Source organism: Pelecanus crispus, chromosome 1 (assembly GCF_030463565.1).
Source record: "Pelecanus crispus isolate bPelCri1 chromosome 1, bPelCri1.pri, whole genome shotgun sequence".
NCBI classification, from domain to species: Eukaryota; Metazoa; Chordata; class Aves; order Pelecaniformes; family Pelecanidae; genus Pelecanus; species Pelecanus crispus.
In genome coordinates, this window is record NC_134643.1 from 150467165 (window position 1) to 150479328 (window position 12164).

Genomic DNA, 12164 nt, shown 5'->3' on the forward strand with positions numbered 1-12164 from the left:
AATGTGGTTTTAATTTTAATATGCAAGATGGTATGTATGGAATGTATTTCATAGTTTCAGGTGGAAGCTTTTCCTGGATGTTACTACCTACCGTCTCCTACTATATGACAATTAACACACTATACCAAATAGTTTTGTGTAGATGGTCCAAAGTTTGCATGCTCTGCTGAAATGCTGAGGCTTCAGTGGCTTTCTCTTGAGGCTCATTTTGGCTGTTTAAATATGGCTTGGTTAAATTAAAAGGGAAGAGAGTTACTGATAGTTGTGCCACTATAAAAAATTTTTGAAACAATTCTTTAAGCTTTAGTAAGACTTTCAAGACTATCCAGTGATGGCTTTTACCACAGCAGTTTCACTCAGACTGGGCGGGATGCCTCTTTCCCTAGCTCTCATGCAATTAAGAGTAACTAGCTGAACTACTTCTTACTCTACTGCCTTGAGACTTAAAATAAGGGGAGAAACTAGCTTCAGGTAGCAAACAACTAACAAAATCTTTTTTTTTTTTTTTTACCTCAAAATCAGAGGTTGCCATACAAACAGTATTTCAGTGCCAAAATAGACCTGAATTCTAGTTTGTTATTAAGCTGAATTTTCCAACATTAAATTGTAAAATGAATGTAGATTATTATCCCTGCCACTTAGCTGGGGATACTCTAGAAGGATTGATATTTTGCTGTTGAAGTTTGCTCTCAACATGGACAACATTACTAGTGAGTTAAAATGCACTAAAGGTACAGTAGAATTTGGTACTGAGTGACTTAAACATGCAAATCAACTAACTCTTCTGAGCTTTCTTTTTGTAGTTTGGCTGCCAGTTGCCAAACCAGAAAGGGATTTGCCTGACTCAGGCTGTCAGTGGACAGAAGAGGGAACAGATCAGTTAGATTCGCCATTTGCTTTCTCTCAACTTGGAGTAACACTGTGAACTTCTGAACACAATGAGCTTGACATATAGTTAAACCAAATATGCAAAAGGTTTCCATCTTTAGAGCTGTTTTTAAGTGCTTATAGCAAATAAGTAATTGAATATATTTTTAGGCCATGGTGCTCTAGTTCTAACTCCATCATATTCCTCGAAGTACTTCTGCAAGTTGTAGTGCAAGTCTAGGGTCTTCCTTAGACTTCATTTTTACTGTTGTAACATGAAGAAGGATCTGGACTCCTGACTGCTCTAAACCTCAGTGAATCTCTTCTGATTTGCTCATCGAATTGCTGCTTGCTGGAACAATGTCAATGCCAGAAACTCAGGACACTTTAATTCTGCCAAAATGGGACAAAGCAGCATATGGCTCCATCTCTGGAGTAAAGTTGGTTTAGCATTGAGGATTATCATTTGTGTTGAATCACAAGACCAAATGACCACCGACTTTTGTACAGAAATAGGCTTGAGAGTAAACTGCCAAGAACATGCATAAATGAGATGAGAATGATAGCAGTCAATCTGTGTAAAACTGAGATGAGCGTACAACCTGGCATGCAGGCAGGAGGCTCCCAACATGTTTGGTCGGAATTTGAAGGTGAACACGGAATTGCTAACTGGAACGAACACAGACTGCATTGGGAGGGTTGCTGAACCCTGCTCCCTTGTGTTAATTCAGGTGACCAGTATGTATAAAATCAGAAACAGTGTAGTTGAAGTACTTTTTTTCTTCTTCTAATGGTGTATGGCTAGAACTTTATGGAAAAGGGTATTAATGTTTTTATTTCCTTCCTCTCATTGAAGCACAAGTTTTAAGTGACTGCAGACCAAACTGGATCAGGAAACGGATCCGAGTTAAGGCTAACAGCAAAAGTAAGCTAGTCTAAAAATGCATCAGGGTTAAAATTAATACATGTTTATCTCTTACTGTGGAAAGAGGAGCATGTATGATAAAATTATAAATTTTATATTTATATATAATATAAATATTATAAATATAAAATATATAAATCTATAGCACATCTAAAACCAGCTGCCAGACAGTGACTAGAAGGATAGCAAACTGAAGTCCAGGATAGGAAGAAGCAACTGGGACTAAAATGTTTGTTGGAGAGGAAAGACTTATGCAAATATACTGCAACACCTCTTTTTAGCATAGGTTCATCCTCTGTAGGTGTCTCTCTGAATTTGATCATTCGCATATGTCTTAACTTTCTGACTAAGTTAGGAAAGATGAATCACGATCTTAGCATGGTTTTAAACCTAGCATAAACTTATTTCAAACAATACTGCCACAGTGTTCCTCTAATCTTCCTTATGTTAGCATCAGAACCGTGTTGCTTCTAAGTGGAATCAACTGTGTGAGATTGGATGAGGATAAAAAGGGGTTTATTTAACTTTGCTTTTCAGCTGTCTTGGTGACCTGAGGCAATTCACCATACTGCTTCACTCTCACTAGTACTGACACGCAGGTCAGTAAACCCTAAATGCGGGAGTGGGGGGGGAAGATGCAGGTGTACTGTGGTGTAGTTTGCCTTGTGCCATGCTGTGAAACTTCATTATTAAGTTTTCAGATTAAATTACTGTTTTCAAGCTTTTTCTCAAGGCAGTAGCTAGATTTTAGAGAAGACTAGCTTGGAAAAAATCAGATTTTGAAAGCTTTAAGTTGTCAAAGGATTATCTATTACAGAGGGGGAAAAAAACTGTTAAGCATGTCAAGCTGAATGGGAAGTGGTACAGTCAGTGAACTCTTGCAGTAATGAATTGGTTTAGCTAGAAAGAGGCTAATGAAGAGCATACAGAGAACAAGGAGAAAACATCACTACTTTAACTTAAATAGTTGGAAATCTGAATGTCTACCACAAGGTCAAGAGAGCTGGTGTTACAGAAGACATGTTTTTCTGGGCTTGTCCTGAGGGAGGTTCTGGTACTAAGCTTACTTTATCTATCCTGAAGCAGATTTTTGAAGGCACTTTAGCATGCCAAAATATACGAGGTGTTAGAACAGATTTTTCTAAATTATGTCTTTTCCTTCCAAATGAAACTGAACCTTTTTCTAGACAGCAGTAGCATAAATCTTTTACCTGGTGTTTTCAAGATTTAAATTGCATAAAACTACTGATCATGTCACTTGTTTAGAGGGAAATGTTGAGTTTCACAGTGCAATCAAATAGATGGTAAGTTAAAGCAGAAATACTCCTGAGACTTTATTGGTCAGACTTGGACTGATGGCTATAAAAAGAACAGAGAGACAGGAAGACTGGTCAAGTACTCCTTTTGAGCTTGCTCACTGATAACATTTTCTTATATTTGCAATTACCATTTAACTTTGATAGACTGTAGGACACCTTGTATTCTGTAAGAATTTACTGAGTTTAATAAAGGCGAGACTTTTCATTTAAAAAAAAACGGTGTAGCGTAAGCTTAGAATTTTCAAGTTCATGTACTAAACAGCATTTGGGTCATGTTGGGATTGTGGTGTGGCACTTGTTAGTAAAAACTTAATGTGAAGTTGGCTGTAAATGTGAGGTAGAATTTTTTGGGGTCCTATTGTCTTGACCCTGTTGTACGTATCCCATTGACTTTTTCTAATATGGACGTCCTTATGGAAATTCATGTTGAGTAATACAGCAAGAGCTGACTGCAAAGTCTCTGTAAATATGTTTTAAATATTTTTTTCAGAAACGGGCATAACAAATGTTGGTATCTGTCAGATACTAGAAAGTACCAGCATTTCTGAATTAAGTTCTCTTTTTTTGTAGTCATGTCAAAACATTGCAAATATCAAATCAGTTCAATGAACTTGTGTCTTAATCAGTAAGCTGTGTAAAAAATATTACATTCATAAACCTATTTAGCTTGTTTCCTTTTCCAGCAAGTCCTTTTTAAGTGAGGTTTCACTCACTTACAACTGAATCCACATATTCAACCCCTTTGTGGGGTTCATTATTTCTGGGTGGTAGTCTCCATGGGCAGATGTAGATCTAGACTCAACTGAGTACATGGTCTTAAAATATCTGGGAACAAGCACCCCCTTCCTTTTTATTTTAGAAATACATCCTGTCATTGAACAACTCCATCATAGCATCAGCTCTTTCTTGCAGTTGAGAGAGAGGGAAAAGGGCACCTCATTTTAAAATCCCTGCTGTCATCTTTTTTGCTTAGAACCAACTGCTGAGTGCAACTCATCTGTTGGTAGATAGAAGATGACTATCTAGCAAGAAGAGTGGACTTGTCTCTTTGGAGTGAGGTGTATCCATGTTATCTGGTATTCACTAATGTATTACTGTATTGTAATTATAATAACAGTTTTAGTTTCCATTTGCTGGCAACAGCTCGAAAAGGACCTGGAGAGTTGCAAAGTAAATGGGGAAATTTTCCCTTTGAACAGTGACCCCACTGGGATATAAATTTCCGCTTCCTCTGTTGTAAAAGTCAAGGCAAATAAGTGTTGGATAACTGGACAGTCCTTATGGTTGTATATGTCAGGAATGAAAACTGGTTATGTATTAAAGGTTTTCTTGACTTCTCTTATAGACAAATCTTACATAAGTTTATGTTATTACAAACAAGGAATTTTCAAGGAATCCTCACTTACCATGTGTTATGTAAAACTTGAACTCCATTGGCAATTTTGCAATACAATCAAAGATTCTGGACTTTACATACCTATTGCAAAGGTTAACATGCCATTCAGTCCTGACACTGTAGCACACATCTGCTTGTATGAGTTATTTACAAGCTTATACAACTGTTATCTTTACCTCCAAGCATGGGTTTTGTGCTATTTCTTGGCAAGTTAACCATGAAAATCTTCACTTACCAAAGCAGTCTCTTGTCAGTTTAGCTTAGTAGTACCAGTATTAAAGGTTTTAACTTAAAGCCTTAAGAAAATGTAGATCACTTTAAGTGTTAAATTGACCACTGAAATGGAATAGTTGTGTAAAAAGAGTAACGGACTGCTGCTGTAGATTTTCAATTCAAAGATTCAAAGCAAACTTTTAGCAGTTCTTATTAATGAAGAAATTCCCTGGTTAAAGTTATAATTCATTTTCGAACAGCTTAATCTCACACAATTAGTGTGTTTTAATTGCCCTGAAATAACAGAACTGACTCTCTTCATCAGCTATACAATACGTGTATCTATAGAAGTAACCAGCAGAAATTATAAAAGCAGTGGAGCTTTCCAAGCCCTTTTAGTATCGTGCGTTCCTTCATTAGAGCGCATACAGCAGAGCAGCCTCAGTTGTACAAGGAGCCTTTCAGTTGTTGGATGGGATTAAGGCTGAGGGAAGAGGAGAATCCCTGGCTCTTCTTGGGAAGGTGAGGAGAGAGAGGAGATGTAATACTAAATTTATAGTGCATTAATTGGAGCCGATAGTCTTGGATGACCTGTTTCTTTCTTTGGTACAGGCTCTTACCCCTGTGTTGACTGACATTAACAGTACAATTCAGTTGTCCAATTGCAAGTTGCTAGTGGCATTTAAGAAGCATCGGTGTGCTCAGAACGTTGATGTGGCAGACGCAGAGTGAGAGCTGTGCTCTGAGCTGGCTGCTGGATACCATGTGGAATATTCTATTCAAGGGCATTTTGGGTTGTGCCCTAGATGGTATTCTCACTAGATGCCTATATGTAGGCACCAAATAAATCTATCAGAAATGACTGAAGTGATTCTACACTTTCTAATGCAAATGAAGCATTTTTATAGTTTCTTCTTTCACCATCTTCGAGAAAACAGCATGCAGAAACAGGCAACATCTTTCAATATAGGGAGAGTTATTTTGCCCTACGGTGAGAGGTTTGTATTCTAAACTTGGTCTTAGAGTTGAATAAATACACTGTCTTACAGATTAAATGTTATATATTTTTACACTACGCATGCTGAATTCGAAGTCATGCTTAAACAGAACATTTTTATCTTAGAAAAAACAAATTTTTTTACCTATACATTTATCTTCAATTCTGAATCTGTTGCTTAACTTCCTCCTCCTAATCGTGGTCTGGAACAGATTTACAACAGATAAAAAGATGAAAAATAAATAAAACCCCTTTATTGTGTAACTCTTTTAACTAACACCCAAGGAAGTTACACATAATAGGATAGGTCTCACTACAAATACTGAACTGAGATTTCCATATGCATTTAAGAACAGCTTTTAACCTGGGCTAGTGGAAATCATTTATTGTGGATACTCTGAGGTATCTGAAGTAAAATAGTAGTTTCTGACAAAATATAAAGTTTCTGATGAACAAATAGTCCTGTTGATAGCCTTTCTTCTCTTGGGACCTTTTCCAATATAGTCTTCCCTCTGCCCCTACCTTTCCTTTTAAAAGAAACTTTTTTTTTAATCTGAGGCTCTAAATGTTCCTAGCCATGGATTTTAAAAATGCCTTGTTTGTCTGTACTAGGTTTTCCAGAAATGCTGATTTACCTCATGCTACCTGAAATGTTCAGGGGACGTTAGTAGTCCATAATTGACACTTACCCTTTTCTCAGATGAGGTGCACCTCATCAGGCACCTCTGAAGAACTGGAACACCTGCCGCATCGGTGGCAATTTGGGCAGCTCGTGGGAGTGGCTATCCAGGCAGATCTCGTAAATGGGGAAAAGGGGAAATGGGGAAATAAAATAAAATAACCTTACTGTTTGGAATGAATATAAAAGTTTGATTCTGTTAAGTAAAAGATGGTTTGATTGCCAGTGCTCAAAAGCATGCTAGCTATCAGACTGTGTGATACCAGTCCAAGGGACAGGTCTTTAGTCTGGTTTTTGCATAGGGTAACTGCTAGGGCTCTAATCAAGTGCTGATGCTGGGTTTCTAGAATGACACAAGGTGTTAATCCAGTTATATACTTTTTTTTGTAGTGCTGGTGGTAATGTTACTTAGAGAATAAAATGTTGCTATCTTTATTCTTCGAAAAGTTTGGAACTCTGCGGTTGGAAGGGATTTTTAATGCCTGGTGGCACTTCTGTTCTTTGGCTCATGCCTCATTAGCTGGACCACTAAACTAATTATAAGGTATCAAAAGTTGTAATTTACAGGATTCTTAGAAAGTGACATTGAGTTTACGTGTCACAGATTCAAAGTAACTTTTTCTTCTATCAAATAAAACTTGTAACTCAGTTGAGGTAATTCTTCAGCTGTGAACAGGAATGCTGGCCCAAATGCAGATAAGGGGAAAGAAAGGTTAATTCGGGTTTTGGTTTTGTGGGTTTTTTTTTTTAGCATGTCTAGCATTCCAGTGAAGGCTCCTGCATTGGAACCCTGCAAATTAAAATCTGCTGTCCTTAAGCACCTAGTTCTTTGGCTTAAGGAAGGATTTTGATTGTGGTAGGAAAGCTGGGTATCTTTATGGGCATTTTGACAAAGGTGACAAAAGGTAAGATGAGGGTTGGGGTTTTTTTGGGGGGTTTCATTTTGGGGTTTTTCCCCCCAATTCTCACTGGAAATAAAGATGAATTCAGGATCTTGAACCTATTTAACACCAGGATGAGGCATCTTATAGCATTAACTATTATTTTTATATTTGAACAGTGGCCATGGGATGAAAGCCTTCATGTTTAATTGCTAATTTTGAGTTGCTGCATAACTCTATTGTTACTTTGCTTGTCATCTTTGTTTGTCTGCCTTACTAGACTTTCTTTTGGAAACTAAGTACAAGGTAAAGTCTTCTTTACTGAAGCTAAGTGCATTTAAATAAATAATTTCTCGTGTTACTGATCATCTATTTTTATTTTTTAGTAGTATGGTATATCACAGATTCTTGAGAAACAGATTTCTAAGCTTTCATGCCATAATTGTGTATAGTTTACAAAAAAAAATCCCTCTGCAGGAATCATTTACTAGCTTTACAAAATCATGCATTTTTTTAGGATCAAAACCAGCCCCAAACTATCTTCACTGTAACTAAATTGAACAGGTTGGTGGTTTGTAACAAAGTTGTCATGCTTATTTCAAAAGTTTGAACCTGTAAAAGTAGAAATATTTCAAAAGCAAATTCTTTCATGACACGTCTGTTAAGCTAGTAGTCGAAGTTTTTATTCTGAAACTGATAATATAACCTGAGTTATTTCAGATGTCTCCAAGAAGCTGTCTAATGTATTAATCTTGAAACTTGATATGCTGAAGACTGAAGTTGTTTTTATTACATTTTTAACATCCTAGAAATCTTTCTAAATGACAGGTTTTTGGAAATACTCATGAATTTTTCTAGTGTGGTCTCATTCTTAAATAGTTTATTCGGCCTATCATAAAAAATCTTTTTGAAGGTGTGTTGCAACATATAATAGCAAGAGATTCAAGCCATCTGAGGATGACTATTACATGCAATTTCATTGTACCTGACTGTCAAATGTGTATTTATCTATTTAGGTTCAGACAAAGAAGGAAGAAACTTTGCCACCATCACTTAGTCAAAACATTCCGACTTTCTATTTTCCTCGAGGATGTCCTAAGGAAAAAGTGAATATAGATGCTGTGATTGCCAAAATTGAGAGAACTTTCTCTGAGTTTCCAAATGAGAGGGCAACATTAGAAGACATGGGGAAGGTTGCAAAGGTGAGAACTTGCTGGCTGGCTGCTTTCAGTACCGTACATCTGTGGAAAGGAAACATGAGTTGTATGCTTTGTTTTCTTGCATTATGTGTTTTCATCTCCTACAAGGTAGTGCTAGTAAGACATCATAGTCAACATTGTTGACAGCACAGGTATGTGTGGAAATCTTTGTGTTAATTATGTCTCAAATGGCCCTACATTTTGCTTACAAAAAGAAACAAACATTAAACAAAACTTGAACTATGTTTTTTTCAGTTGCATAAACAACCAAATACTGAAGGGCACATTGTATGTTGTTCTGTGTTCTATGTTGACCAACACACTTAAGGCAAAAGCACTGTTAATATGCATTTTGTTTTCAGGCATCCACACTGTTTTTTCTCATTTGGCAGTGTCATGAACCTCCATTGTAAAGACAATGAAGACAGAATGCTTTGGTAACTTGAGATTATAGCCCTGTAGTTATTATTGAAGAGCTAATTTAGAATTACGGTAAAGTGACAAAATACTGAGCTTAGAAAGCAACAAATATTTTTTAACTTGTGTAACGGACAATAAGCTAGTTAAGATTAACTTAAATTTCCATTTTGTTATATTGAATCAACGCTTGAAATACCACTACAAGTCACAGTCTTGGTAATGAGTTTCAGGTTCTCATCCCTGTTCCCATCACTTTGCATTTAAAATCCAGGGTCTAGAAAATAGAAACAATGACTTTTCACAAGAGCAGGACTGGGAGTTCAGAAACTCCTTGTCTGCCTCACCAGAAGTGTTTAACTGCTAAGCTGAATGATAGGATTCCTACCTCCCACAGCTCATTTCCACGTAGAAGTGGCAGAAAAGACCCTTCGCTCTCAGGAAGAAAGGTGGAAGGGTCCAGTCACCTACAATTTGGTGATGAAAGGCACCCTCTGGAAGCATAGGGAGGAGCTTCTCAGTCTGAGGACAGTATTCATCAAACTCACTTTTTCTTATTTTTTTTTTTAAAGTACTGGTTAAACTATTGCATGAAAAGTAACTGTCCTTTTGCTCTAGTGACCTTATACATCTTGCAGTATTCGCAATCTTATTTGAGATCCACACGAGATTCAGAGGTGCCGGCATGTCTGAGCACTCCAGGTCATGGTCAGTTTTAGGTGAGAGATAGGTACTTAGCTGTTATGACTGAGGAAGCTTTGGAGCAGACACAGAAGCAGCACCGTAGGTGTATGTGGCAGCACTGAAGCTGTGAAGGTGTAACTCTTGGGTATTCTGAAGCAAGACACTGCCGCTCAGGGCAGGCTAGCCTACTACTTAAAATTGATTAGAAGATGTGCATGCGTATGCAAAGGTGCAGGTGAGTTGAACCATCCTCTGAGCCAGACAAATGTAAACTTGCTCTGGCTCAGAAGCTGTATAACTCTGCACTGTCTTGAGCTCGGCTTAAGATATCCAGCCCTTCAGCGAAACTTATTAGCATGGACTCTGTTCAGCTGCTTGGAGCGTGGACAGAGCAGGGATGTGACTGCATTCTTCTATTAGGAACGCTGCAAGCTGCCCTTTGGTTTGCTTTCCACTTTCAGATTTCAGCCTAAAGCAGTTGCTTAAAATTAATTATTTTGGAAGGTACAGTTGGTTTCAGAAGCACTTTAAAGAAAACTGTGCCTTAATGTTTTCTTCTGAAGACTTGTAAAATTTAATTTTTGAAAGATTTATAAATGAGGGGGTAAACCTCAGATAAGCAATCAGTGAACTAACTTGATATATACTTTAATTCTAGGCTTGTGAATGCCCACTTTACTGGAAAGGTCCTTTGTTTTATTGCGCTGGAGGTGAACGAACAGGATACGTGTCAGTTCATAAATTTGTTGCAATGTGGCGGAAGTAAGTAGATCACTTTTTTAGAAGTACTGCATTTTTAATTGAAATGTGATATTTTAAGCTCTGAATGAGTTCCAATCTGTAAAGGGGGATAAAACACTTTCCCATAATCAACCATTGACAGCAGACTTGTACTGGGAAAATACAAGTAAATCATCACTTTAACATAAACAAACAAACACTTATTTACAGTGTTCGTAGATTTTTTTTTTGTGTGTGTGTTTGGTAAATGACTGGCTCTTTATAGGAAAAGTAAAAACCATGGTCCTAACTTGTAGATGCCCATTCTGGACAAAATGCTTTTTCTTCTTTCTAGTTCTAACTGAAAAGTGTCCTCTCATGTAATCAATAGCATGGTGTACCCACCTCCTTTAATGTAAATGTATGAGACAGTACTGCTTTGATAGTTCACTTGGAGTGTACTTTGACATTTGTAATTAGCTTTTGAATTAAATGTTGTGGTTGCAGGTTCATAGGCCTTGCTCTAGGTTGCCTGTACAAGGTAGCATGGGCAATTTTCTGTCTAGAGTATTAAACGGAAATACTTACTTTTCAGAATACTTCAGACCTGCTATGATGATGCTGCAAAGTTTGTTCATCTTCTAATGAACCCTGGATGCAACTACTTGGTGCAAGAAGACTTCATTCCTTTTTTACAAGTAAATTGCAACTGAAACTAGTTCTGGAAACACAGCAAAATGATGAGCTGGCAAAGCCCTGATTTTTTTTTTTTTTTTTTGGTCTTTTGAGCTAAACATACTTTTTCATGGTCTTCATTAAAGTTTATTGATAATATTTAGTGTAGCTCACTTTGTACTGTCCACTGAGATGCTAGTGAGTGACTTATTTTACGGTTAATCATTTTGTATAAGGTGAGGTCTTTTAAGAGTTGCAGTAAGATGCATGGATTTGAAATTGCTTGCAGGAATAGCACATGTATTGGAGAATCCTTATGGTTTAGAAAAGCAGCTGAAGTTATTTAAGTCAAGGAGGCACTTTGGCAGGCAAAGGAAAAGTGGCGTATGAATTCAAGACCTAATACAGTTTCTCTCAGAGTGGCAAATACCACCTCTACTAATGAATTTATAAAACCTAAATTGGCTTTTACTGAATCATAGTCAGCCACAGAATTGCAAGCTACAATAGTCAGCAGTGTTCAAAATCTTCATCCCATCTAAAAGACAGGAAAGCTTTCATTTATCTGGTTTCTTTAAAAGATAATTTTATTTTTAAAAAGTCAACAGTGTTATTTACATGAAGCATGTTCTAAACAAAGTTATCATTAATGATTGGGGTAGTTAATTTGAACTGTTTTGGTTAAGGAAGCAGATATGCTATTTTGTGCTAATTGTTTTATATAGTTACTAATGAATACCGTTTGGGATATTGTTATTCTTTTTTTTTTTTTTTTTTTTTGGTAGGATGTGGTGAATAGTCATCCTGGCCTATCATTTTTAAAAGAAGCATCTGAATTTCATTCTCGGTACATTACCACAGTAAGTGATTTTCATTTGGAAGGTCTATTTTTTGTTAACTAAGTAGGAAAATCAAAATGATTGAGACTTGCCAATGTGTCTAAGCATCTTTGTCCCTTGAGAAAAGTTGAGTATGCTGTCAGTCTTCATTTCTACATAACTAGAAATCTTGTGAAGAAAGTCTCAATTTCTTAAGCATCATAGTTTTTCTTAGCATCTAGAAGAAATTGCTGAACTTAATGCTAATAAGAGAAACACTGAATTGTAATAGTGTAGGATAAGTTAATGAACATTAAACAAAGAGTAGACTGTTATCTTAAACACTTGATTGTGGCTATAGACTGTACTCATTA

At 36.8% G+C, this 12164-nt stretch overlaps 1 protein-coding gene across 2 annotated transcripts in view; it reads left to right on the forward strand.

The window, feature by feature from the left end:
* Positions 1 to 12164, forward strand: part of PPP2R3B (protein phosphatase 2 regulatory subunit B''beta) — a 50561-nt gene that overhangs the window by 21880 nt on the left and 16517 nt on the right. For both annotated transcript variants that reach the window (XM_075723400.1, XM_075723406.1), the window contains 4 exons: positions 8294 to 8479; positions 10236 to 10339; positions 10893 to 10995; positions 11758 to 11832. In XM_075723400.1, the coding sequence (XP_075579515.1) occupies positions 8294 to 8479; positions 10236 to 10339; positions 10893 to 10995; positions 11758 to 11832 (468 nt within the window). The remainder of the gene's footprint in view (positions 1 to 8293; positions 8480 to 10235; positions 10340 to 10892; positions 10996 to 11757; positions 11833 to 12164) is intronic.